Source organism: Perognathus longimembris, chromosome 15 (assembly GCF_023159225.1).
Source record: "Perognathus longimembris pacificus isolate PPM17 chromosome 15, ASM2315922v1, whole genome shotgun sequence".
In the NCBI taxonomy this organism is placed as follows: domain Eukaryota; kingdom Metazoa; phylum Chordata; class Mammalia; order Rodentia; family Heteromyidae; genus Perognathus; species Perognathus longimembris.
In genome coordinates this window covers 3,333,394-3,358,052 of record NC_063175.1, presented here as the reverse complement: position 1 = coordinate 3,358,052, position 24,659 = coordinate 3,333,394, and the positions used below count along the sequence as shown (strand labels likewise).

General features: G+C 35.7%; 1 protein-coding gene across 1 annotated transcript in view; it reads right to left on the bottom strand.

The window, feature by feature from the left end:
* Positions 1-24,659, bottom strand: part of Smchd1 (structural maintenance of chromosomes flexible hinge domain containing 1) — a 138,105-nt gene that overhangs the window by 30,134 nt on the left and 83,312 nt on the right. Inside the window, exons 30-40 of the mRNA XM_048363666.1 lie at positions 23,908-24,033; positions 21,216-21,295; positions 20,898-21,055; positions 19,505-19,620; positions 18,851-18,915; positions 14,017-14,104; positions 12,509-12,640; positions 10,269-10,421; positions 5,330-5,456; positions 5,055-5,174; positions 3,349-3,434 (exon numbers count right to left, since the gene is read on the bottom strand). Coding sequence (XP_048219623.1) covers positions 3,349-3,434; positions 5,055-5,174; positions 5,330-5,456; positions 10,269-10,421; positions 12,509-12,640; positions 14,017-14,104; positions 18,851-18,915; positions 19,505-19,620; positions 20,898-21,055; positions 21,216-21,295; positions 23,908-24,033 — 1,251 coding nt within the window. The remainder of the gene's footprint in view (positions 1-3,348; positions 3,435-5,054; positions 5,175-5,329; positions 5,457-10,268; positions 10,422-12,508; positions 12,641-14,016; positions 14,105-18,850; positions 18,916-19,504; positions 19,621-20,897; positions 21,056-21,215; positions 21,296-23,907; positions 24,034-24,659) is intronic.

Below are 24,659 nucleotides of genomic sequence, written 5' to 3'. Positions count from 1 at the left end.
TGCTAGCCTTGAGCAGAAAAAAAAAGAAGCCAGGGACAGTGCTCAGGCCTTGAGTCCAAGGCCCAGGACTGGCAAAAAAACAACAACAATGGAGACTACTTCAACTAACATGTTGTAGTTGAATAAAATTCCCAATAAACATCTTGGCCTCAGATATGCAAATCACAATGTAGAAACGCAAGCAATATGAAGAAATAAAATAATGTATGTCCTCCCAAAAGTTAACAATTCCACAATAAAGGTCTTCAACATTAAGAGGACATGTGTAAACTCCTGAAATAACTTAAAGAAAAAGGAAAGCAATTTGAAATGTATGAGAAGAATTCAATAAATTTGTAGAAGTCCTAGGGGGGAAAAGTTGAAATCCTTGAAATAGAAAGTTGAATAATACAAATTTTAAAAATGAGCTGAAAGTCTTGCTAACAAAAACAAAAATGAGGGCTGGGAATATGGCCTAGTGGCAAGAGTGCTTGCCTCCTATACATGAAGCCCTGGGTTCGATTCCTCAGCACCACATATATACAAAATGGCGAGAAGTGGCGCTGTGGCTCAAAGTGGCAGAGTGCTAGCCTTGAGCAAAAAAGAAGCCAGGGACAGTGCTCAGGCCCTGAGTCCAAGGCCAGGACTGGCAAAAAAAAAATAAAAAAGAAAGAAAATAGAGTATCAGCAACAAAAATAGAGGAATTAAAATAATCATACAAACACATACAAAGAAAAATAATATGCTAAAAGACAAACCAATGCAATGCAACAGCAATACTTACAAAACTATATGCTGTAAACCAACTGTACAACTCATGGTGGTGGGGGGGAGAGGAAACAGGGAGGAGGGAAGGAGGGTGGGGGGAACAAGGGAGGAGGAGATAACAAGTTGGTTAAGAAATATACATAGCACTGCTTTACCATATGAAATTGTAACTCCTCTGTACATCACTTTGACAATAAAGAAATAAATTTAAAAGAAAAATAATGAGACTTTTTTTCTGGCCAGTCCTAGGGCTTGGATTCAGGGCCTGAGCACTGTCCTTGGCTTCTTTTTTACTCAAGGCTAGCACTCTCCCACTTGAGCCATGGCACCCGCTTCCAGATTTTTCTGTGTATCTGGTGGTAAGGAATCAAACCCTGGGCTTCATGCATGCTAGGTGAGCACTCTACCACTAAGCCACATTCCCAGCCCCAATATAAGACTTTTGAGATACCACTTTAGAAACATTTGCGACTTTCGGGATGTCATCAAAACACCAAGGCTGTAAGTGGGAGGAAAAGAAATACAAGGAATAAAAATACATTCATTCAAAGATAGAAGCAAAATTCCCCAATCTTTACCAAGATAGGGCAATCCAGGTACAGGAGGCTTTCAGAACACCATGTAGAAAAGATCAGAAAAGCTGGAAATATGGCCTAGTGGCAAGAGTGCCTGCCTTGTATACAGGATGCCCTGGGTTCAATTCCCCAGCACCACATATACAGAAAACGGCCAGAAGTGGCGCTGTGGCTCAAGTGGCAGAGTGCTAGCCTTGAGCAAAACAGAAGGCAGGGACAGTGCTCAGGCCCTGAGTCCAAGGCCCAGGACTGGAAAAAAAAAAAAAAGAAAGAAAGAAAGAAAGAAAGAAAAGATCAGAAAAAGCATCCTGAGATACACTACAGTTATAACACTAAAAAATACAGAAAAAAGAATACTGAAAGCTGCAAGCTAAAAAGTCACATATAAAAGGAGAGGTCAGAAAAACAATAGATTAACACAAACTCTAAAAGATAGGAGGGCTTGGAAATAAAGCATGCAAGAGACATTCAAAGCCCTCAGAAGAGTAATTATTAACCTAGATCAATGTATCCAACAACAAAGGAATCCTTCCTGACAAAGAAAGACACATTTTCTACAATAAAGAAAAACTACTCATGATCATTAAACCAGAGACAAAGAGATCCTACACACAGAAAATCATGATAAATCCAACTGGAAAAAGGCAACAGAGAATAAATCCCAGCAGATGAGATTAGGATACAGCGATGATTAGCAAATTATCATCCCTCTCCCCACCAAGAAAATGGAAAAATGATCAGAAATGCCACATATCTTTCAATATTAGTACAGAATGTTACTATTATCAATTCTTTAATCAAAAGACAAAGGGAAAGGGGGTTAAAACCTGACCATTTACTGCCCTTCAATAAATACATCTCACTGACAGACATAATGGCTTACATGAAAAGATGGAAAAGAAATTTTCTAAGAAAAATGGACCCTGAAAGTAAGAAGGTATATGGGGGGTGAGAATGTGGCGTAGTGGTCGAATATTTGTCTAGCATATACAAGGCCCTGGGCTCGATTCCTTAGCACCACATAAACAGAAAAAGCCAGAAGTAGTGCTGTGGTTCAAGTGGTAGAATGCTAGCCTTGAGCAAAATGAAGCCGGGGACACTGCTCAGGCCCTGAGTCCAAGGCCCAGGCCAAAAAAAGAAAAAAAAAAAAAATGAAGAAGGAATATGGTTGTATTCCTATCTACTAAATCAGATTTCAAATCAAATTTGGAGAAAACAAATAAAGCAAATCATCCAAGAAGAGATAAAAGGGCTCAAGCAGTATAGAGTCAAGTTCAAACTCCAATTTGAAAAAGGAAATAAAGGAGATTTAATAATACAAACCAAATACAAACCAAATATTGAAATACTCAAACACTATTGAACTTATATGCAGTAATAATGAATTCCATCAACAGCTCACTCAGATAATTCAGATTAAAAAATTTTAAATCAATTTCAAAAATCTTCACAATTATTCAATATAGGCCAAAATATAGATAAGGGAAGTCTATGAAATATAAGATCCAGAAGCTATACAATACTCTTCTCAGACACCCATAGAACTTTTTCAAAAACGGATGTTTTCACTAGAATATTAGTTGTACAAAGGAGATTTTGTTTGCGATACTACCCCACATATAAATAATGTTTCTTTATCAACTTCATTCTCTTTCATCCTCAACTAAAATAGATCATATTTTAAGATACAAAGCGAGTCTCAGCAAATGTAAGAAAACTGAGATAGCCCCCTATATTCCATAAAACCACATGGAATAAAAATAGTAATCAATAAAAAAAGAAACTACAAAAAGCTTTAAAACACATGAAATAGTGTCTGTCATCTCAGCTAAGACAGGAAGCATAACAAAAGGCCCACACATGCACATGGGCAAGAAACGAGTCTCTTATCACACACAAAAAAAGTGCACATAGGGTAGTAGTGGTACATCGCCTATCAGACAAACAAGAGGCACAGAGTTCAAACAACTTGTTATGCCAAAAATAAAAGTAAAATAACACTTAATGTATACTTATGAGCTGTACCTGTTGTGCTGCAGGAATATCAATGTTATATGTTTTCAATTCATGTCTCAACTGGGACTCTTTTAACTTTGCTTCTTCCACTTGGCCTAAAATTGAGAACAAAAAAAAAATTCAACCAATTTTTTAAAGTCCTCTAAATTTAGCTTCCCCAATAAATTAATTCAATTTTTATTTTCTATTTAATATTTGATGGTAAAATGAAAATTGACAGGCACTTACAATAGAAATTCAAGATTAGGGCTGGGAATATGGCCTAGTGGCAAGAGTGCTTGCCTCATACACGTGAAGCCCTGGGTTCACTTCCTCAGCACCATATATATATATATATATATATATATATATATATATATATATATATATATATATATATATAAAAGGCCAGAGTGGCACTGTGACTCAAGTGGCAGAGTGCTAGCTTTGAGCAAAAAGAAGCCAGGGACAGTGTTCAGGCCCTGAGTTCAAGCCCCAAGACTGGCAAAAAGAAAAAAAAAAAAAAGAAAAAAGAAATTCAAGATTAAACTTTAAGTCTTAAGGTTCAATTCTAATGTATAAAAAGGGAAAATAAAATTAATGTAGCTAAAAGGAATATTATCACATCTTACTGCAAATTATTTATTCTTGACCCACAGAAGTACGAATGATTTACAAATAGTTTCAGAACCAATTAATACAATAAAAACAGTGCTATGCAAAATGATATACCACTACCTGATTTATTTTCTGCTGCATCTTTGATCTTTCACAAATATATAAAAATGTGTGGCAGGGGCTGGGAATATGGCCTAGTGACAAGAGTGCTTGCCTCATATACATGAAGCCCTGGGTTCGATTCCTCAGCACCACATATATAGAAAAGGCCAGAAGAGGCACTGTGGCTGGGGAGAGTGCTCAGGCCCTGAGTCCATGCGCCAGGATTAGCAAAAAAAAAAAAAAAAGGTGTGGCAGGCAATGAATTGTGTGTTGGTTAACTGATTTAAATATGAAGTATATAATACCATTTTAACAATATGACCAGTACACAAAAGTAAAAACCAAGGTTAAAAACTATAGCACAACATCTGACAAATGTAAAAACAAAGGCGATACAGCAAAATTCAGTAAATGCCTTGTTTTAATTGGATCACTTAAAACAGGAAGCCAACATTCTGGACTGACTTAAGAATAAGCGACATTATTTCAGTTATACTGCTTAAGGCCCCACATACCCCTAGAGTGCATAAAATATACACTGTTAATGACTCAAACTAAATATGAATTTATATATTACTCTTTGTGATAATGTATAGCTAGGTACAATGTAGGCACTAAGTATTAACACTATGATTATGTCAGAAACCTTAAAATTTGTGACATACTGAGACTTCTAATAGAAAATTTCAAATTTTTACAATTGGTAGCAAGACATAGATATTTTATCTTAAAAACTGCTAAAAAGCTAGACAGCAGGTTATGCTTGTAAATCTTAGATATACTCAAGTGGCTGAGATCAAAGATGAAGGTTTAAAATCTAGGCTGGGCTGAAAGCATGAGTCAAGTGGAAGAGCACCAGCCAAGCAAGTCTACTAAAGCAGCTTGGTTCTGAATTTAAAAGAAAATTTCACTTACAGTACAAAAAAACATACACAAGACAGCCACAGTTTCTACTACCTGCCTTACCATTTCCCAAAGCATAACTTTTTACTGCTTTTGAAAACAAGATTACTTACATTTCATTTCATCAAGAAGCTGTTTGCTGGCTTCAAATAGACTTCTATACATAATAATAGACTTAGATAATTGGTCCTTTTCTTTTGTAAGTGCTGCCATTTGTTGCTGCTTCTTCACATCTAAGGAAAAAAAATTCAGATAATATAAAACAACTTAAAAACTGTGACTTTTAATATGGCATAATGTTAACAGAAAGCAAAGGTAACTTATTGAAACTGCCATTACAAATGGGATTTAATAATGTGCTTTAGAAATTTACCACTGTAAAACTTACCGTTATAAAACATAAATGGTAGTATGTACGGCTCTAATGTTCTTGACAAAGGTGATAACCGAGGCTCAAAAATAATAATATATTCAGTACTATCCTTTCCAGGACTATTTTCTGCCAGCACTAAACTCTATTTAAAAAAAAAAAAAAAAGGAAGGAAAATCAGATTTTAAAGAAAATTTTCAGTATTACATATCTCATGCTGTTTACTAATAAGAGGCCAATTTTTAAAAGTGAAATATACTGATTTTCAAGAAAGATTAAACCATCACCACTACTACCCAAGACACACAGAACAAATCAGTTTACCTTTTGGTATTAATTTGAAAGCCAAATGACCTTGTCAGTACAAATCATCCAAATTTTACATGTAAGAGAAAATTAGAAGAAAAAGTATCTTCTTCACATCAGATACTTCAGTGTCCACTTACATTCTGACCTATAAAATCTGCTCAATTTTATCCTCTAAGCTAAACAGTGTGAAATGGCAAATGTTATGAAAGTTATACAAAAAAATAACAAAGAAATGCCCAAAGCCCAAGGCTGAGTTTAAATTACAGCTTGTTACCATGGAAGTAGATCTACCAGTCCCATGTGACAGAGTAAGACATTTGAAAAGCTTAAGATCTGTTTATAAAAATTCTTTCATTAATGCACAAAAAACCCTCTAAACTTTAGCTTGAGGCTGCATTAACTAGCAAACATTAAAAACTACAAAATTTTACTCCAAATGATTTTTTTCAAAATTCTACAGAAGATAATAGTTTTTTACAGTAAATTCAAACAGAAAAACGACAAAAAATAAAGTTGACAGACACATAGATCATTCCAAGACAGAACTATAGTTTAAGAATTCTTTTTTAAATAAAAAATAGTTAATGCAAGCCTGCGCCCATAAAAGGAATTCTCAATCCCAACTACTTACTAGAAGCCATTTTCAATGTATTATACATGAATGTTAACACAAGTGTATTCCTATTGAAAAAGTAGCATTATATAAATTTCAGAGTTAACTTGCAACTTATTAATCAAATCATAAAGTGTATAGCTACTGACTTAAGCATTTCATTAACAGTATATGACATCCATTCATTAGATGATCAACACTTAAGTTTGAAATTTTTAATCCATCACCTGCAACACTGAATGATTTTTGTAAATGTGTTTTCTAGGATAATGAGAAATATAATAACAAGTAAAACAATTAATTTTAATTGGTAAGTATCAAATTTCCTTTTTTTAGTAGAAAAGGATGTATCATTTATGTTCTCATCAACATCATATGAAAATACCTGGTTCCCCTGGTACTGACCAACATTTAATACTAATTTTAATTTTTTTCTAAACAAGAAGGATTAAAATTCTATTATTATTGTTTGACTAGCCTCTCCCAATGTACCACTGAGGTAATTCTTTCCATGTTTTCTGGTTATTTATACTTTCTCTTCCATTAAATGGTTACTCATTTTATTTTCCTTACTGGATTATCTTTTTACCTTGCTCATTTGCAAGCAGTTTGTTGGGAGGTTTAAAAAATATTCAGTATACTAATTTTCTATTATATGTATCTACGAATATGCAGAAAATACTTCTCCCCCAATTAAATTTTAAAAATTGAATTTTCCTTTAAAAATTTCCCTCTTTCTATTATAGAATTACAATAATAAACCTTTCATGTACACATTACCCAGTGTCAGAAATTAGTCAAGGCTATCAACTCAAACTGCACTGCCTCCAAATGACGTAATTTGGACTTTAAAATAGGAATGTGATTCAAGCAGTAGAATCTAGTTAAACACAAGTCCCTGAGTTCAAAACCCCAATACCTGCTGGGAATGTGTCTTAGAGGTAAAGTGCTTACCTAATATGCATGAGGCCCTGGGTTCGATTCCTCAGCACCACATAAACAGAAAAAGCCAGAAGTGGTGCTGTGGCTCAAGTGGTAGAGTACTGGCCTTGAGCAAAAAGAAGCCAGGGACAGTGCTCAGGCCTTGAGTTCAAGCCCCAGGACTGGCCAAAAAAACAAAAACAAAAACAAAACCCACAAAACAAAACAAAAAAACCCAAACAAACAAAAACAATCATTACTACAAAAAGAAGATAAAATAAACTCTACATTATTAGTTCTTTTCCTTTTAAGATATTTATGATATATCCAAGTTTTGCTTGATGTACAGCTATTTAGGAAAATAAAAAGATATCCAGACTAACAAAAATGAAGAGACCAAAAGTGGATCCAAGTATAAGCCAGAATTTAGCATATATGAAATGGACAAATGCATAAAAGAATTAAATTTTCAGATCAAGTAGGCAAATGATAAAGAGAATGGCAATGGGGGGGAGGGAGGAATGAGGGACGAGGTAACAAACAGTACAAGAAATGTATCCAGTGCCTAACGTATGGAACTGTAACCTCTCTGTACGTCAGTTTGATAATAAAAATTAAAAAAAAAAAGAATGCCAATGACAGAGCAAATTTATATTAAACCTGGAACAAAGCAATGATTCTTCTTTCCAAACAAAGGTGGAACACTTGTACATACACACTCCGGCCAGTTTTTTCTAAGTTTTCCTTTGAAAGCACCCAAAGGCTGGAGATATGGCTGAGTAGACAATGGAGGCTCTAGTCTCACATCTGTCAAGAAACAACTTCCCCCTAAGACAACAACATACTACAGAGATAAAAGGGGAAAAAAATGTGGGAGCCAGGAATAACTTAAAATATAGGCAGGGAAGAGGTAAAATGTAAAACCATATTAAACATGTCCCTCTCCATACTTTTTAAACAAGTGCCTTTCACTACCAAATTCTTGTAGAAAAAATTTTGTAATAAAAAATAGGCAATGTGAATGAAGTGGTAACTGACACTCATTCTCAATGCCATGAGATGGATCTGACTGACTAGAAAACAGGTGCCACAAGAAAAGCAGCCACTGTTCAGGGCCCTATGTATATGAGAATTCTTCATAGTGATGCCAGATCTGTATGTACCTCCAAATCAGAAATGAAGGATCTTAATGTTATAAACTACAGACATTGAAATGTTGGTAACACTCTTAATAAAAATGCTGCATTGGTTAATCACTGCCAGGCCAAATGATGTCCTCATGACAGACCCAGCTGGCCAGATATTTTTAATTTGTTTTAATGGTAGGTTTATAAGTATGGACTAGTTAAGAAGGAAAAAAATACCAAAAATTAACATTTAAACTTACTGGGACAGCTAGAACTAGTCAACGAAGATGCCAAGAAAATTAGCTAATGAATTTGAAAGAGTCCAGATCAAATCCAAACAAGACAACTATTTAAAGATAACAGAAAAAGAGCCAAGTACTAATGGCTCAAGCTTGTAATTCTAGTTTCTCAGTAGGCTGAAATTTGAGTATTGTGGTTCAAAGCCATCCAAGGCAGGGAAGTCTATGAAACTCATCTCCTATTTAATGACCAACCAAAAAGCCAGAAGTAAAGCTGTGGCAGGTTACCCGGCTTGAGCAAACATGCTAAGGGAACAAGAGCCAAGGACTTCAATTTAAGACCAAGTACTCGCACAAAACAAACAAACATGTGGGGGGGGGGCGAGGAGAGGAAAACAGGTATGTACTTTAGGTGTGAATATTAACTAAAGAACAACTAGTAGTAAGTATCAAAAGGATTTTTTTAATGTACATCTCATCTTTAATTCTCTTACAACATTCTCTTTTTTCTTCTTTATCTTTTTAAAAACAGTATTCGGAGCAAGTGCTTCCATCATTTTGAGCCATGCCTGCAGTCTTTTTCACTGGTTACTTAAGGGAACAAATCAATAAATCTAAAACTGTATTTTTACAAAGCTAATAAAAAATTAAGCTTTGAAAAGGAATTAAATTTTCAATCAGATAAAGTAAGTTATTGCATTAATATGCAAATTTTGGTTTACTGATGAAGAAATGCCAAAGACAAGCTAAACAAAATAATTTTTTTTTTTTTTTTGGCCAGTCCTGGGGCTTGGACTCAGGGCCTGAGCACTGTCCCTGGCTTTTTTTTTGCTCAAGGCGCTTAACACTCTGCCACTTGAGCCACAGCGCCACCTCTGGCTGTTTTCTGTATATGTGGTGCTAGGGAATTGAACCCAGGGCCTCATGTATACGAGGTAAGCACTTTTGCCACTAGGCCATATCCCCAGCCCCACAAAATAATTTTTATAAAAACATAATTCTAGTATAGCAATGGAATTATAAAATTTCATACTCCTTTCAACATGTATACAACTTATAAACACAAAGGTATGCAATATTGTGTTAGTATGCATATAAACTCTGGAAAGTTATGCACTACACTGTTAGTCATTCTTATCGCAGAAGGGTGACAAAGTCATCATTCTTTATAGAAGTTTTAACAAGATGTATTTTTTTTTTTGGCCAGTCCTGGGCCTTGGACTCAGGGCCTGAGCACTGTCCCTGGATTCTTCCCGCTCAAGGGTAGCACTCTGCCACTTGAGCCACAGCGCCGCTTCTGGCCGTTTTCTGTATATGTGGTGCTGGGGAATCGAACCTAGGGCCTCGTGTATCCGAGGCAGGCACTCTTGCCACTAGGCTATATCCCCAGCCCAACAAGATGTATTTTTAATGTAAATAAAAAATTTTATTTTAGAAAAAGATAACAAAGATAGTCACTCATTATTTGATCTTATCTAGTCTATGTTTTACTGTTTCTATAAAAAAATGGCAACATTACAATGAAGTATGAAAATGCCGTCATTAAAGCCACAAGAACCAAAGACAGTTGTCATTCACAGGGGAAATAATGAAACCACAAAATATTTCAGCTGACTTTCAAACTTGAAATTAATGCATTAATCATGACATTAACTATTACATCCTCATAGGATTTATATCGAATAACTGTCTTGGTATGCACATTTAGAGTATCAAGCACAGACATCTTAGCCACTACCAAAACTTACTGTGATTTTAGCTGAACCATTCACAAAAGGAAACTCAAGTGTTCTAACTTTCCCAATGAAGAGTGGTATATCTATATCCTCCTCATTAAAACCTTTAATGGTAGCTACCACAGTGCCAACCAGATTCTTTCCTGTATGATTGCCATAATTATCCTTAAAATAAACAGAAAACAACTAATTAGAAGTGGTTAGAAAGTACAAATCAAAAAGAAGACCCATTTATATAGCTTCAGCACTAAACCATCTTAACCTTTCTTAAATAAATCACCAAATTCAGTTCTAAGTTTCTGTGTTTCACATGCAGAAAACAGTTCTACTAAGCAAACAAACAAACAAAAACACACATACAAGTAAAAAAAAAACACCAAAAACATTAGAGACTTCAATCTAAGACAATGGATCTTAACTTTTTAATTTATAAGAACTTTTTTTTTTTTTGGCCAGTCCTGGGGCTTGGACTCAGGGCCTGAGCACTGTTCCTGGCTTCCTTTTGCTCAAGGCTAGCACTCTGCCACTTGAGCCACAGTGCCACTTCTGGCCGTTTTCTGTATATGTGGTGCTGGGGAATCGAACCCAGGGCCTCATGTATACGAGGCAAGCTCTCTTGCCACTAGGCCATATCCCCAGCCCCTTATAAGAACTTTGAATGTAAAATTTCATATTACATGTTAAGCATCCCTTTTCTAAAAGTGATTAAGCTCAGTGTTGGTGGCTCATGATAGTAATCCTAAACTACTCAAGGAGGCTGAGATCTGAGGATCAGTGTTCAAAACTAGCTTGGGCAGGAAAGTCCATGAGGCTCTTATTTCCAATTAACCAGAAGAAAGCAGAAGTAGAGCTGTGGCTCAAGTGGCAGTCTTGAGCACAAAGGCTTAGGCATATTACCCAGGCCCTGGGTTCAAGCTCCAGAACGAACACACACACACACACACACACACACACACAGCTTAATACCAAACACACACACACACACACACACTCTGCTTAATACCAAAAAGGTATTATTAAACTTGTACATGCTTTTAAATTATTTTTACTAACACCAGTAATATATGTCTATATCTAAAAGTCAACAGACCTATTATGAAATATGTTCTTTATACAATGTGCATAATTCTGTTAACCACAGAATTATTTGTGGAGAAACTAAAAACCTTACTTGATGCTGAGAATGATGGCATCTATGCCCCAGTATACAGGAAACAGGTACAAGAATGACCAGGTAGAGGTATCCCGGGCTATATAGTAAGACCATGTCTCACAAAATAAAAGACCAAGGATTGGGGATATGTCTCAGTGTTAAAGTATTTCCCTAGCATGTTTTAAGGTCCTAGGTTCCTTTGCCAACACAAAAAAATTAAAACAAACAAACAAAAAGACACAAAAACAAACCAAAAGAACCACTTACTTGTCTAAAGGAGAAAAATAAAATTTAACTAGGTCCAATTATGGTAGAGCATGCCTATAATCTCAGCTAGTTGGGAGATAAAGACAGGAGAATTAAGGTTCAAGATTTGCCCAGGCAAAAACATTACTGAGACCTTAACTCAAAAAAATAATTGTAAAAGGACTGGAGATATATTTCGAGTTGTAAAGTGACTGACTAGCAAATGCTGGGCCCCAAGTTCAATTCCTCTCAGGCCATAGGGAAAAAAAACCAAACCTAAATAAAACTATTTCTAATCCATGTTCTGTGACTCAGGCATCAAGGTTCAAAGAGAGCCTAGCCTGGAGGAAATTACGTGACACTATTATCTCCAATTAACCACCCAAATAGAGCTGTGGCTCAAGTGGTAGAGCGCCATTCTTGAACACAAAAGCACAGGGAGGACAAGGCTCAGGCCCCAAGTTCAAGCTCTAGGACTGGCACACATGTGCGCATGCACACACACGCATACACACACAAAGTAGAAAGAAAACTATCTGTCTATACCTTCAGTGAACTAGAGGTTGGAAATCAATGCCATTCATATACATTTACAATAAACACATGGAATAGAACAGTATAGGAATGTATTATAAAGGTAGAAAGACTTATTCATTTTGTATTATTGCTCAGTACATTTGCATTGCTTTTGTATAGAGTTCTATTCATATACAAGTACAAATATCCAGTTGATCTACTTAAATTTTCACTGAAAGTATAAACTAAATAACTGATCTAATTATAATAACCAGTTTGCATCTGATTACCAAAAACTTTTTTTCCCCCTGTAGTTCTGGAAGAAGTTAAATATTACCGTAATACTGAGATGCAAGTCTCTGACCAAAGTCCTACTGGCAATAGACCGAACATTAGAAACAGCGGGAGTAGCTGGTTGGATTTCAGGAACCAACTTCATAGGCAGATTAGGCAGGACATCAACTATAATCTTTAAGGAGAAAGAAGTCATATTTAAAACATTAATATTATGCCTTACTATTTGAGAAAAGAAAAAAAGCTGAACACATCAACTATGCAGGAAGCATAAATAGGAAGATGGCAGTACAAGTCATATGGGCATAAATGTGTGAGACTATTGGGAAAACAGCTAAGTAAAAAGGGGTAGATCATGGCTCAAGCAGAAAAGCACCTCCCTAGTAAGCACTTATACAACCTTGATTTTTTTTTTTTGGGGGGGGGGGGGGCCCAGTCCTGGTGCTAGGCTCAGGGCCTGAGCACTGTCCCTGGCTTCCTTTTGCTCCAGGCTAGCACTCTACCTGGAGTCACAGCACTACTTCCGGCCTTTTCTGTCTGTGGTGCTGAGGAATCAAACCCAGGGCTTCAAGCACTCCACCTTAGCTAAGCCACATTCCCAGCCCCATAACCTTGAATTTTAAAACATCAGTATTGCCAAAGTTAATTTCTAAAAAATTTTACTATACTGAAAAAGAGATTCAATACTCTATAACTACCTTGAACTTCATTATCTAGAATACTAAAAACTGAAAAATACAAAATGAAAAATTTCCACAAATATGATTCACATGTGTAACCATAACACATTATACACAATGCTTACTTTGTCATTGGCATGAAAAAGAGTGATAGCATAATTTTCACTTCAGCTCTAATTACTAGATATAATTTAAATATATTCTAATTGTCCTGAAAAATCATATTCCAGTACTTCTTCCTTATCCAGTATTGCTTTTAGAAGTTTCAGTTATCTATAGTCAACCACGGCCTAAAAATATTAAATGCACCAGGCTCTGGTGGCTCATGTCTGTAATCTTAGCTTACTCAGGAGGCTGAAATCTAAAGACTGTGGTTCAAAGCCAGACCAGAAAGAAATGTTCGTGAGACTCTTTATCTCTAAGCACCAAAAAAAGCCAGAAGTGAGCTGTGGTTCAAATGGTAGTACACTAGCCTTGAGCACAAAAACTCAGGGACAGAACTTAGTTCTACGCCTTGAGTTCAAGCCCCAGCACAAATAAATAAATAATATTCTGAACCGAACTCAAAATTTCAAAGTAATTTTAATACTGTAACATCTCTAGTTATTTTACTTTGTAATTATTGTTGCTAAACTCTTATGTCTACTTTATTAAACTTTACCATCAAAATCTACATAGCAAAAACAGTATAGATAGTATTTGTACTATGTGCAGTTTTAGGTATCCACTGGAGGAGGTCTTGGTATGTGGTTCCATGGATGGGAAAGTGGCACTTTACTTATACTTTGAATCTACTAACTAATTCAGTCTTAAAGCAAATACAATGACTAAATGCAATGTTAATTACAGTATATAAAAAAAGTAAGCAAACCTGTTCGCTGTTGAGCATATTTACTTTATCCATCATAAAAGCAAACTGGATACAATATGTTCCCACTTTGTTAGGAATAACTTTATCCCTAAGTGAAAAAAAAAAAGTGGTAAGATATACTGTAATTTCTAAGTGCAGGGAAAAGCATCAATGAATTCAAATTTCCTTCCACAAGTAAATGAATAATGAAAAATAATTACCAATATTACACTCATCTTGATTCACTCCAAGTATTTCTTATACACAGACTTATTACTGGGTTCTTCCCAGTAATAATACTTTCATACCAAGGCTCTGGATATGGTTTTAAAAAAAGGCTGATGGGACAGGAAATAAAGGTGAGAAAGTAGCCACACTTACAGCTATCTAATTTCAACAAAGGAGCCAAAAACATATCCAGGAAAAGAGTCTCAAACATACCCAGGAGAAGATAGACTCTTCAACAAGTAGTGCTGGATAGACTATTTTTCTACTTGTCAGAGACTACAATTTATCCCTAAATCTTACCCTGTACAAAAATCAATTCTACTGCTGATGGCACACACCTGTTAATCCTAACCTACTCAGGATGCTGAGATCTGAGGATCAGAGTTCAAAGGTTGCTTAAGACAGGAAAGTTCCTGAGACTCTATTCTCCAATTAATAAGCAAAAATCCAAAGTAGAGCTGTGGCTCAAATGGTAAAGTGCCAGTCTTGAGCGCCAAAGCTCAGAGGCAGTGCCCAGGCCCTGAATTCAAACCCCAGCCTGGCATCCTCCCCATCCCACAAATCAACTCAAAGAGATGAAACAACCTTAAATGTAATGAAGAAAAAACAGAGAAAACCATGGAAATTACAGGCAAAGGCAATACTTTCCAAATTAGGATTCTAATCATATGAAGTAAAGAGCATATATTGATAAATGGTACTCCATGGAATTAAAAAGTTCCTGCATAGCAGAAGAAACAATTACCAAAATCAAGAGACAAACTTGGAGCAGGAGAAAATCTTTGCCAGCTAATCAACAGATAGGGGGTTAAAACCCAGGCTGAGGAGCTCAAAACACTCAAATATAAAGGAACAAATAACCACAGCAAAATAGATATACATGTAAAACTGGGAGTTCTCAAAAGAAAAAGCACAAATGGCTAAAAAGATACATTTTCTTTTTCTTTTTTTTTTTTTTTAAAAAGATACATTTTCAACTTGCTAGCTGGCCCTGCTGGCTCATGCCTGTAACCCTTGCTTCTCAGGAGGCTAAAATCTGAGGATTGTGGTTCAAAGCCAGCTTGGTTGGGCAGGAGTCAGTGAGACTCTTTATCTCCAATAAACTACTCACAAAGAGTCAGAAGTGATGCACTGGTAGAGAGAGCACTAGCCTTGAGCACAAAGAGGCTCAGAGACAGAGCTCAGACCTTGAGTTCAAGCCCCAGGACTAGATGAAAAGACAAGGAAGCAAGGGAGAGAGGGAGGAAGGAAGGAAAGGAAGGGGGAGGGTAGAGGGAGGGGATGGGAGGAGAGGGGAGAGGAGGGAGAGGGGAGGGGGAGGGGGGAGAGGAGAGGACAGGGGGAAAGGGGAGGGAGAGGAGAGGAGAAGGAAGGAAGGAAGGAAGGAAGGAAGGAAGGAAGGAAGGAAGGAAGGAAGGAAGGAAGGAAGGAAGGAAGGAAGGAAGGAAGGAAGGCCAAACCATACTAAGATTTTTATTCTTATTCTAGTCAGACTGACAATCAAGAAAACAAACAACTGCTTGCAGAGATATGAGGAAAAAAGAACCCTCATACACTGGTAGTGGGAATGTAAACTAATGTAACCACAAAATGAGTAGGAAGGCTCCTCAAAAAACTAAAAATAGGCTGGGAATATGGCCTAGTGGCAAGAGTGCTCGCCTCATATACATGAAGCCCTGGGTTCGATTCCCTAGCACCACATATATACAAAATGGCCAGAAGTGGCCTGTGGCTCAAGGGGCAGAGTGCTAGCCTTGAGCAAAAAGAAGCCAGGGACAGAGCTCAGGCCCTGAGTCCAAGCCCAGGACTGGCCAAAAAATAAAAAAATAAAAAATAATAAAGAAAAAAACTAAAAATAGGTCAACATTATGATCCCATTGTACCACTATTTGGCATTATCCAAAGAGTATAAATCAAAATACAAGAAAGACACTTGATCAAAATACTGTATTCATAAACTGCTTTGTTAAAAGGTAACTACTTTGTACAGTAAAACAACAACAACAACAAAAAGACACTTGCATGTATATCTATGCTTATGGTAGCACTGTTCATGATAAGCAAACAGTAGAATCAGCTAAGTGGCCAATAACAGATAAATGAAAAGAAGATGTGGTACCACAGAATATCACACAGCCATCAGGAAAAAAAAATCATATCATTTGCAAGAAAATGGATGGAACTGGAGAACATTGTATTAAATAAGATAAACCTAGTTAAAAATGCATATTTGTAAGTTTTCACTCATATGTGAAAGCTAGATCTAAAATACACATATATTCATGAATAAGTACGTATGTATATACACCTATATACTTAAGTGTGTATGTGTATATATACACACACATATATAATATGTACTATATGTACACAAGTAGAAACATAGAACATGATTCTAACTATGGGACTACTATATGGGAGGGTGTGGGAAAAGGAAAGAACAAAGATATGAATAATTTTGAAATGCTATGCAACTGTGGATGAAGAGGCCTCAATGAAAACTATTGTTCAATAAAAGTAGGGGGAGAGGAAAAAAATTATTCTGAGAAAATATATGTATGTTTGAAATACTATAGTGAAATCCTTTGGTGTAATTTATACACACTAAAAATATGAACAGGAAAGTAAAACAAGCTTGGGTGGGAGAAGGGTACCAGGGGAAGGAAGAAGGGTTAATGAAAGGGTGAATGAGAAACTACTACTTCTTTGGCATGTATGACAATACAACAATGAAATTTGTTGAAATTGTTTTGAAAAGGGGCAAGAGAAAAGTTAGTACCAGAGAGAGATGTTTACCTGTGTGAAAATGTTACAATGAAAATCCTTCCATGGACAACTAAAGTATGGTACTATATATGTACTTTCTTTTCATCATACATATATGATAAAAAAAAGAAAATGCAAATTGAAACTAAGTGTGATGCTGCTCTACATTAATCAGGATACTCTTCATTAATCAGGATACTAAAGTTGAGGTGGTAGACAAAGTCAAATATTTATGAATTACAGGGCAATGGCAACCACATATACCACTGGTGTGTATATCATATGGGCATAAACATATCAGAATTCTGGCAGAAGTTACTAAAACTAAACACATTTATGTTTAATTTCACTAAACATATGACCCACTTGTATGTGTAAAGCTGTCATATATATTTATAAAGTACATCTTTTATGTATATGCATTATATTATAAATATACATACACATAAATAGGGGTGGGAATGTAGCTTAGCGGTAGACTGCTTGCCTAGCATGCATGAAGCCCTGGGTTCGATTCCTCAGCACCACATAAATAGAGAAAGCTGGAAGTGGCACTGTGGCTCAAGAGGTAGAGTGCTAGCCCTGGGCAAAAAGAAGCTCATGGAACCAGCATCCAGACCCTGAGTCCTAAGCCCCAGGGCTAGCCCCCCCCTCCCCCATACACACACACATACACACACCTTTTATATATACATCATTATATCTAATACGTATTATATATATTTCTAACAGTTCCAAACTGAACAATGTGAGTGGCTATCAATAGTAGATTGGTTTACTGGTTTAATGGTTTCATATAATGCATAATATATACGTTCTGGACTCCTACACAACAATGAAAAAACACTGACACTAATTAAATGCACTAAGTACAATGTGGGTGGAGTACTGCACCAATACAGTATTTTGATTCTCTCAAAAATTTAAAGAAATCAGCCAGTCATTGGTGGCTCATGCCTATAATCCTAGCTACTCAGGAGTCTGAGATCTGAGGATCATGGTTTGAAGCCAGCCTAGGCAGAGGCCTCCTAAGGCCCTTATCTCCAATTAACCACTCAAAAAATCTGAAGTAGAGCTGTGGTTCGAAGTGATAAAGTGTTAGCCTTAAGCAAAGAGCTCAGGGACAGTGCCAAGGCCTAGTTCAAGCCCTACAACCAACAGGGGAAAAATACATATATATACAGAAATCAGAGAATAAAAGGAAAAAAAAGGGCTGGGAATGTGGCCTAGTAGTAGAGTGCTTGCCTCGTATACACGAAGCCCTGGGTTCAATTCCTCAGCACCACATAAACGGAAAAAAAAAAAGCCAGACGTGGTGCTGTGGCTCAATAGGTAGAGTGCTAGCCTTGAGCAAAAAGAAGCCAGGGACAGTGCTCAGGCAGAGTTCAAGCCCAGGACTGGCAAAAAAGAAGGAAAAAAAAACACCTTTCTAAATAATTCATTTCAAATCTCTTTTAGAGTAGAAAATGGAGGTCCACTGTGAAGAGGCAACAGTTTACCTCATATAAGAAGAAAAACAGACTAGTTCACTATTTCTACATAAAATACTAGAATTATAGAACTCTATGTAATAAAAACTCATAAAGGGCTGTATTACAATAGTCATTCTTCTCATTACTTTGCATTTCTAAGACTAATACAACGATCACAGCAATCTCTCTCCAAACCATATTACAAAACTCTATTAAAAATATGCAATTCATGTCTATCCCCAAAACAATTTCCCAACAAAAATGAGATACTAATAACATTTTCTTTTGGATGAAGAATTAATTTCCCTTAGGTGAGCAGGCAATATTTCTAAGGCTGTATTGGTCTGTAACAAAATACGCTTGAAAATAGAAAACAATTTGAAAAATACCTGAAACAGAAGCAGCCTTCTTCCTTGTCATTATCTTTTATTTTATTACAACTAAATATTTCTGCCTAGAAAGGTAAAAAGAGAGAAGCAAGGCTCATTAACAGAGGACATTTATTTAGGATGAAAACTTACTAATATGTGAAATGATTGTGAATCAGATTGTATTTGCATTTATATATATATATGAACACATGCAAGTACTTTATAACACATTCACTAAGCAACAAGAAATATCACAATTGAAAGACATCACATAGTATATGATGTTTATGTTGGCAATTTTGATAGTCTATATAAGGTTGTTCTCAGCTGGTAACCTTCAGACTATGAAAATATCTATGATCTTGGGATCAAAATTTACCTACTTTTAGATTTTGCTGGTACCTGGCATGATTGACATACACCACCATACCTAAATTCTTCAGATGAGTTGAAGTCTAGCAGACTTTTCTACCTAGGCTGACCTGGAAATGAGATCTTCCCATTATCAGAATCTCATGATGCTGAGTTGACATACGACTTTTCAAACTTTTCCAGTCTGAGCTGGCCTCCTATTCTTAGCCTCCCAAGTAGCTAAAATTACAGTTAAGTGCCATCTGTCCCCAGTTATTTAAGTTACATTTTTAACTTCTAAAAATACTTCTCTTTACTCACATTTGGAGGTGGTCGATTCATATTGTTAGCCAGCTTCCACATTTTCATTGAAATACGTGCTGCGTTAATATTTTTGATGATACTTTCATCTTCAGAAATAACACTAACTATAAAATCTGTCAAAAAAAACATAAAGCAACTTTATTTAATTTTTAATACAAATATTTTGAAGAAGAAAATAAGACTATTCTTTAAGCAGCATTCTCAACACTTCATCTGGAAAACTTTCTAATCTGGGGCTAAATCTGGTCATTATGTTCTCTTTCAGAAATCTAAGGAACATATCTTTGCTACTGCTCATAGTCTTGACATAAATTTTAGCCAGTTGGCCAAGACATTAGATGCTGTATGTATTATATTAGAACAGAACAGTTACGTCTTCCTTATGATTTCCAACAGCATACAGTAAAGTACAATTATACAATACTCTCATTGTATTTACCATCTGTGTAAGAAGAGGTTTGTCACCTGTGACAGATTTTCAATAATAAAAAGTACTATGTTCTCTCAAACCAATTTAACACAGTAATTCTCCCCCTTTTTTGGGGGGGGGCAGGGAGGGAGGCTCCAATCCTGGGACTTGAACTCAGAGCCTGAGCACTGTCCCTGGATTCTTTTTGCTCAAGGCTAGCACTCTACCACTTCAGCCACAGTGCCACTTCTGGCTTTTCTATATATGTGGTTCTGAGGAATCAAACCCAGGGCTTCATGTATACAAGGCAAGCACTCTACCACTAGGCCATATTCCCAGCCCCTAACACAGTAATTATAAAACAGAACTGACATGTAAGTTAATTGTTTAAAAATTTGAAGTCTTCTTTCACTGCTTATCTATATGTAGGCATTTATCCCTGTCAATAAAACAGACATCTTCCAGAAAACTACTTGTGTAAAGCAAATACTAATTTCTTACTGACTGGTCAAGAGCCACTAAGTTGCTTATGTGCATTAAACTACACTCATTGATAAATTGAATATTCACAATTATAATAAATGGACAGAGTATTCACTAAGTATTTGTTGTTCTGAAATCTTTAATCCTAAGTCCTGATATGATTTTTCCATTCAAATTAAGTTATAGGATATTGGTCCTGGTAGATTTATCACAAAATATTAGTGTAGCATAATGCCACAGTTGTCACCACTAAGTTCATGTTGCATTTACAGAATTTCAATACATGAACAGAATTTCAATAAATGAACAGAGACTTCAGGAACTAAAGCTACCAGGTTTGTTCTTAACATTAAAGGTTTGTAGAAACAGAAGTTAAGTTATATATTTTCTTTGCCATTTAAAAGGCAACAATATGTACACTTGATACTGAATAACAAGTGTAAATAATTATCCCACAAACTATCATTACTAATTTTTTAAATACTGTGAAATACTCACCAGTGAAAACATCCCCTGCTAAAAAGGAAACATCTTTGTCATATTTAACCTTGAGACGAATGGGTTTTTCAGGGTCTGGAAGAACCATTAACTTAATTACAGGTCCTTGTATTGTATTCTTGTTATAGATGGCTTTAACTTGGATAGTATGTTCTCCCCTAATAACAGTAGAGAAAATGGCGGGGGGAAGAAGGGTTTAAATTAAATCAAGTATAATAAACTAAAAAATTCAGAGACAATTTATACAGAGTCTAACTCTTTTAGGGACCCTAAACCAATTTGTATAGTATTAATATCTATCAAATTTCTGATTCTTACCTAGAGGCAAAAACAAGGAACACTCCCAAATTAGCCCTGCCTTTCTCATCTGTTTTATGTTGCTGGGTTGAAGGTGTGAGCTAAAAACAAAACAAAAATGTTTAAAGGTTAATTACAAAATTCTGTAGACCAATAAGGATATTTTCTTTTATCACAATGTTAATATATTCCGATTTTGGAAGTCATATTTGTTTGTATATGCTGCTAAAATGTAAAAAGTTTCAAATCTGAAATTAGTTGGAATAACCACTTAACCTAAAAGAATACTTAACAGCATCTACTAAACTAAATTTCATATTAAAACTATCAAACTGTAAAATTCTAAGTTCACTGTGTAGATAACACTGATATTCGAAAGTGGAGGAAGGAATGGAAGAGAGCACTGGAGAAATACATGGACAAATACTCAAACCTAACAATCATAACCCTATCTCTGTTCTTTGTATTTCTCTTGAATGTTTACTTCGATGTGCTTCTTAAATCTTTACTGCCATACTACTTCATAGTGGATACCAAGCTTTCATTTCCAAGTGGTTTAGTGGTCAGTGGCCACAATCCAAATAACTGGATAGAAGAATACCAATCTTCATAGATGCTTCTCTAGAAACTAGACTGACACTCTTATTCTGAGGCTGAAAATAATCATGATTTAGCTTTCTTGGAAGCACACATACAGAAAGAAAACTCAACACTCATTTCTGCTTAAGAAGACCATAGAAGCTAGGTATGGTAACCACACTTGCAGCTCTAGCACTGGGCAGAGTATGAGGCAAGAGGATCAATCAGAAAGCTAGCTTGGACTACATGGTGAAAAGAGAACAGAAAGAGTAGGTTTCAATAGTACATATGACCAAAAAGGAGCAGTAATTGGAGAGAAAAAAAAAGTAGTAGTAAATAAAATCATAGGATAAAGTACTGTGTTTAAACTTGTCTCATTTACTCCTGGATCCACTGTCTCTCAACCCATTTTTCTCCAAGTATATCTCCCATCTAAATACCAAATCCTTGTAAGTCAGAAGAATTATTTTTGTATTCAATATTGCATAGCAGCAATCATAATCTTGTTTTGACAAAAATTTTATTACTAGAAGAATAGGTCCATGACTATCAAAGGAGAATTGTAGTGTTTTGTCATTGACTTTTTCTTAGTAAGGCTAAACCTCAAGGGTTGAGCCATGTACCCTTACTTTGGCTTGAAATGTATTTTAGAATACACTTTCTGTGACAGACATTAGCTACCATACCCAATTACTGGTTTAGACAGCACCTTGCTTTAATAACTCTTCATGTTCAGGGTAGCCTAAAACCTTAATCCTCCCCTTCCACCAGCACCTGGGATTTAAGTTCAACTTGTAAGATCTTAAGAAATCTGTGGAATTCTGATGGAAATAATTTTAAAAGGTCTGCCACCTTCACACACTATCAACTATTTCTCTCATATTTATAAAATATACTTATAATACACTTTATAAAATATACTTATATGCAATACTCCAGACTATCTGAATATAACACTACCCTTTCTCCAAGTTCCCTGGCAACAAGTTGGTAGGGAACAATGAAGGTACTACTTAAAAGTAAAAGTGGTCGAGTACTAGTCTTGAGAATTTTTTTTAAAAACTACATAAAAACAAAACTTGGCAAAGATCAGCAGCTTCTTTTCTTTCCCCTAGCAAAAGGGGCTCCAACTTTGCTCAAGAACCTAAAGTCTCCACTAGATGATTGAGCAACTAGGCTATTGCAATATTTGTATCCAACCTCATATGTAAGCTTCTAAAACTGCTTATATCTAGACCTCAAATTTTCTGGTGAGCTACGCACTATGTGTGTATTCAAATTTGACAAAAGGTGTTCAAGCTTGCCCCATAAAAAGAATGATGGGAAAGGAGCTTCATTGTAGAATACAGTATAGAATACAGTGTAGAATACAGTATAGGTGTAGCAGATCTGCCTAAGCTCCAGGAGCTCTCCTTAAGATTAGAGGAGGGGTATCCATAGGCTTCTTCTTCTTAGCCTCAGGTCATTTTCCCAAGGAATGGCTATTCCTTAACCAACACTGTCTCCATTTATGTTGTTAGAATAAATCATCTGACCCCTTGTTATACTGACTTAAGCTATAAACTTTACTTCCTCAAAATAAATATAATTTTAAGCTGGCTTATATGCAGTAATAAAAGTTATATAAAACTATGATATAGATATGTAATTATATATGAGATACACATATTTAGGGGAGGGGTGGTAATGAGGATTTAATTCAGAGCTTAATACCTGATAAGCAGGAAATCTACCACTTTATTGTTTTGGGTTTTTTTTTTTTTTTTTTTTTTGCCAGTCCTGGGGCTTGGACTCAGGGCCTGAACACTGTCCCTGGCTTCTTTTTGCTCAAGACTAGTGCTCTACCACTCGAGCCACAGCACCACTTGCAGCCTTTTCTGTTTATGTGGTGCTGAAGAATTGAACCCAGGGCTTCATGTATGCTAGGTACCCTACTGCTAAGACACATTCCCAGCTGAAACTTGAAATACCTTTAGATATTATAAGAAATTTTTTTCTGGGGGGTGCTGGACATTGAACCCAAGGCTTTCTTTGCCCATGCTGAAAAAGCATTCTACCAATGAATTATATACAACCCCAGTCCTGAAGTAGAGAATTATAAATAAAAAATTCTCAACAAGTTAACAAAACTCACCTTTAAACTGCTAGCTTTTATGAGACTTATTTTTACATTTGGTATTAGTGCTGGATTGTCCCACTGATCACAAAGTTGAACAGCAAGAGGGCGCTCTAACTCTCTTCCATTAATCACTGGAATAGCCTGAAACAGATTTAAATATCTTAAGGGACACCAAAACATACAAACAATACAATTACTTCTATATTTGCAAAACAAATCACTTAGTCTGTTATAGTCAGAAATAATTTCATCAATAAGAAACTTTGAAAGCCAATTAAATGATCACCTCCTAGAAAAGATTAATAATGTGATTATTTTTTTAAAAAAAGCACTTGTCATTACTGGCTTCTAATAAATGTTCCTATAAGTTAGATATTATAATGACTTCAATGTGTGTAAGCCCGTGTGTGTGCGTAAATATATACATATTGCTAACCAACAGAAAACTGGTTTGAGTCTTATTTTCAAGTTTCTGGATTTATATGGTCTCTGCAAATAAATCTTAAGCTTCTGAGTTAACGTGCTAACATTTTCATTTATATTCTTCCCTTCAAAGATTATATAAAGATGAAAAAAGCACGATACAACTGTTTCTGAAAATAGTTAATTTTCACTGACGAAAGAAATGGTTTGTGAGAACATAAACTAGTTTGATATGAAAGCAATTATATTGACTACATGTTAATTTATGTAATACAAGCATTCCCAGATAAAAATCAATGCACTTCTTCTATGCAGCAAAACCTCTCAGTTAATATACTATTGTA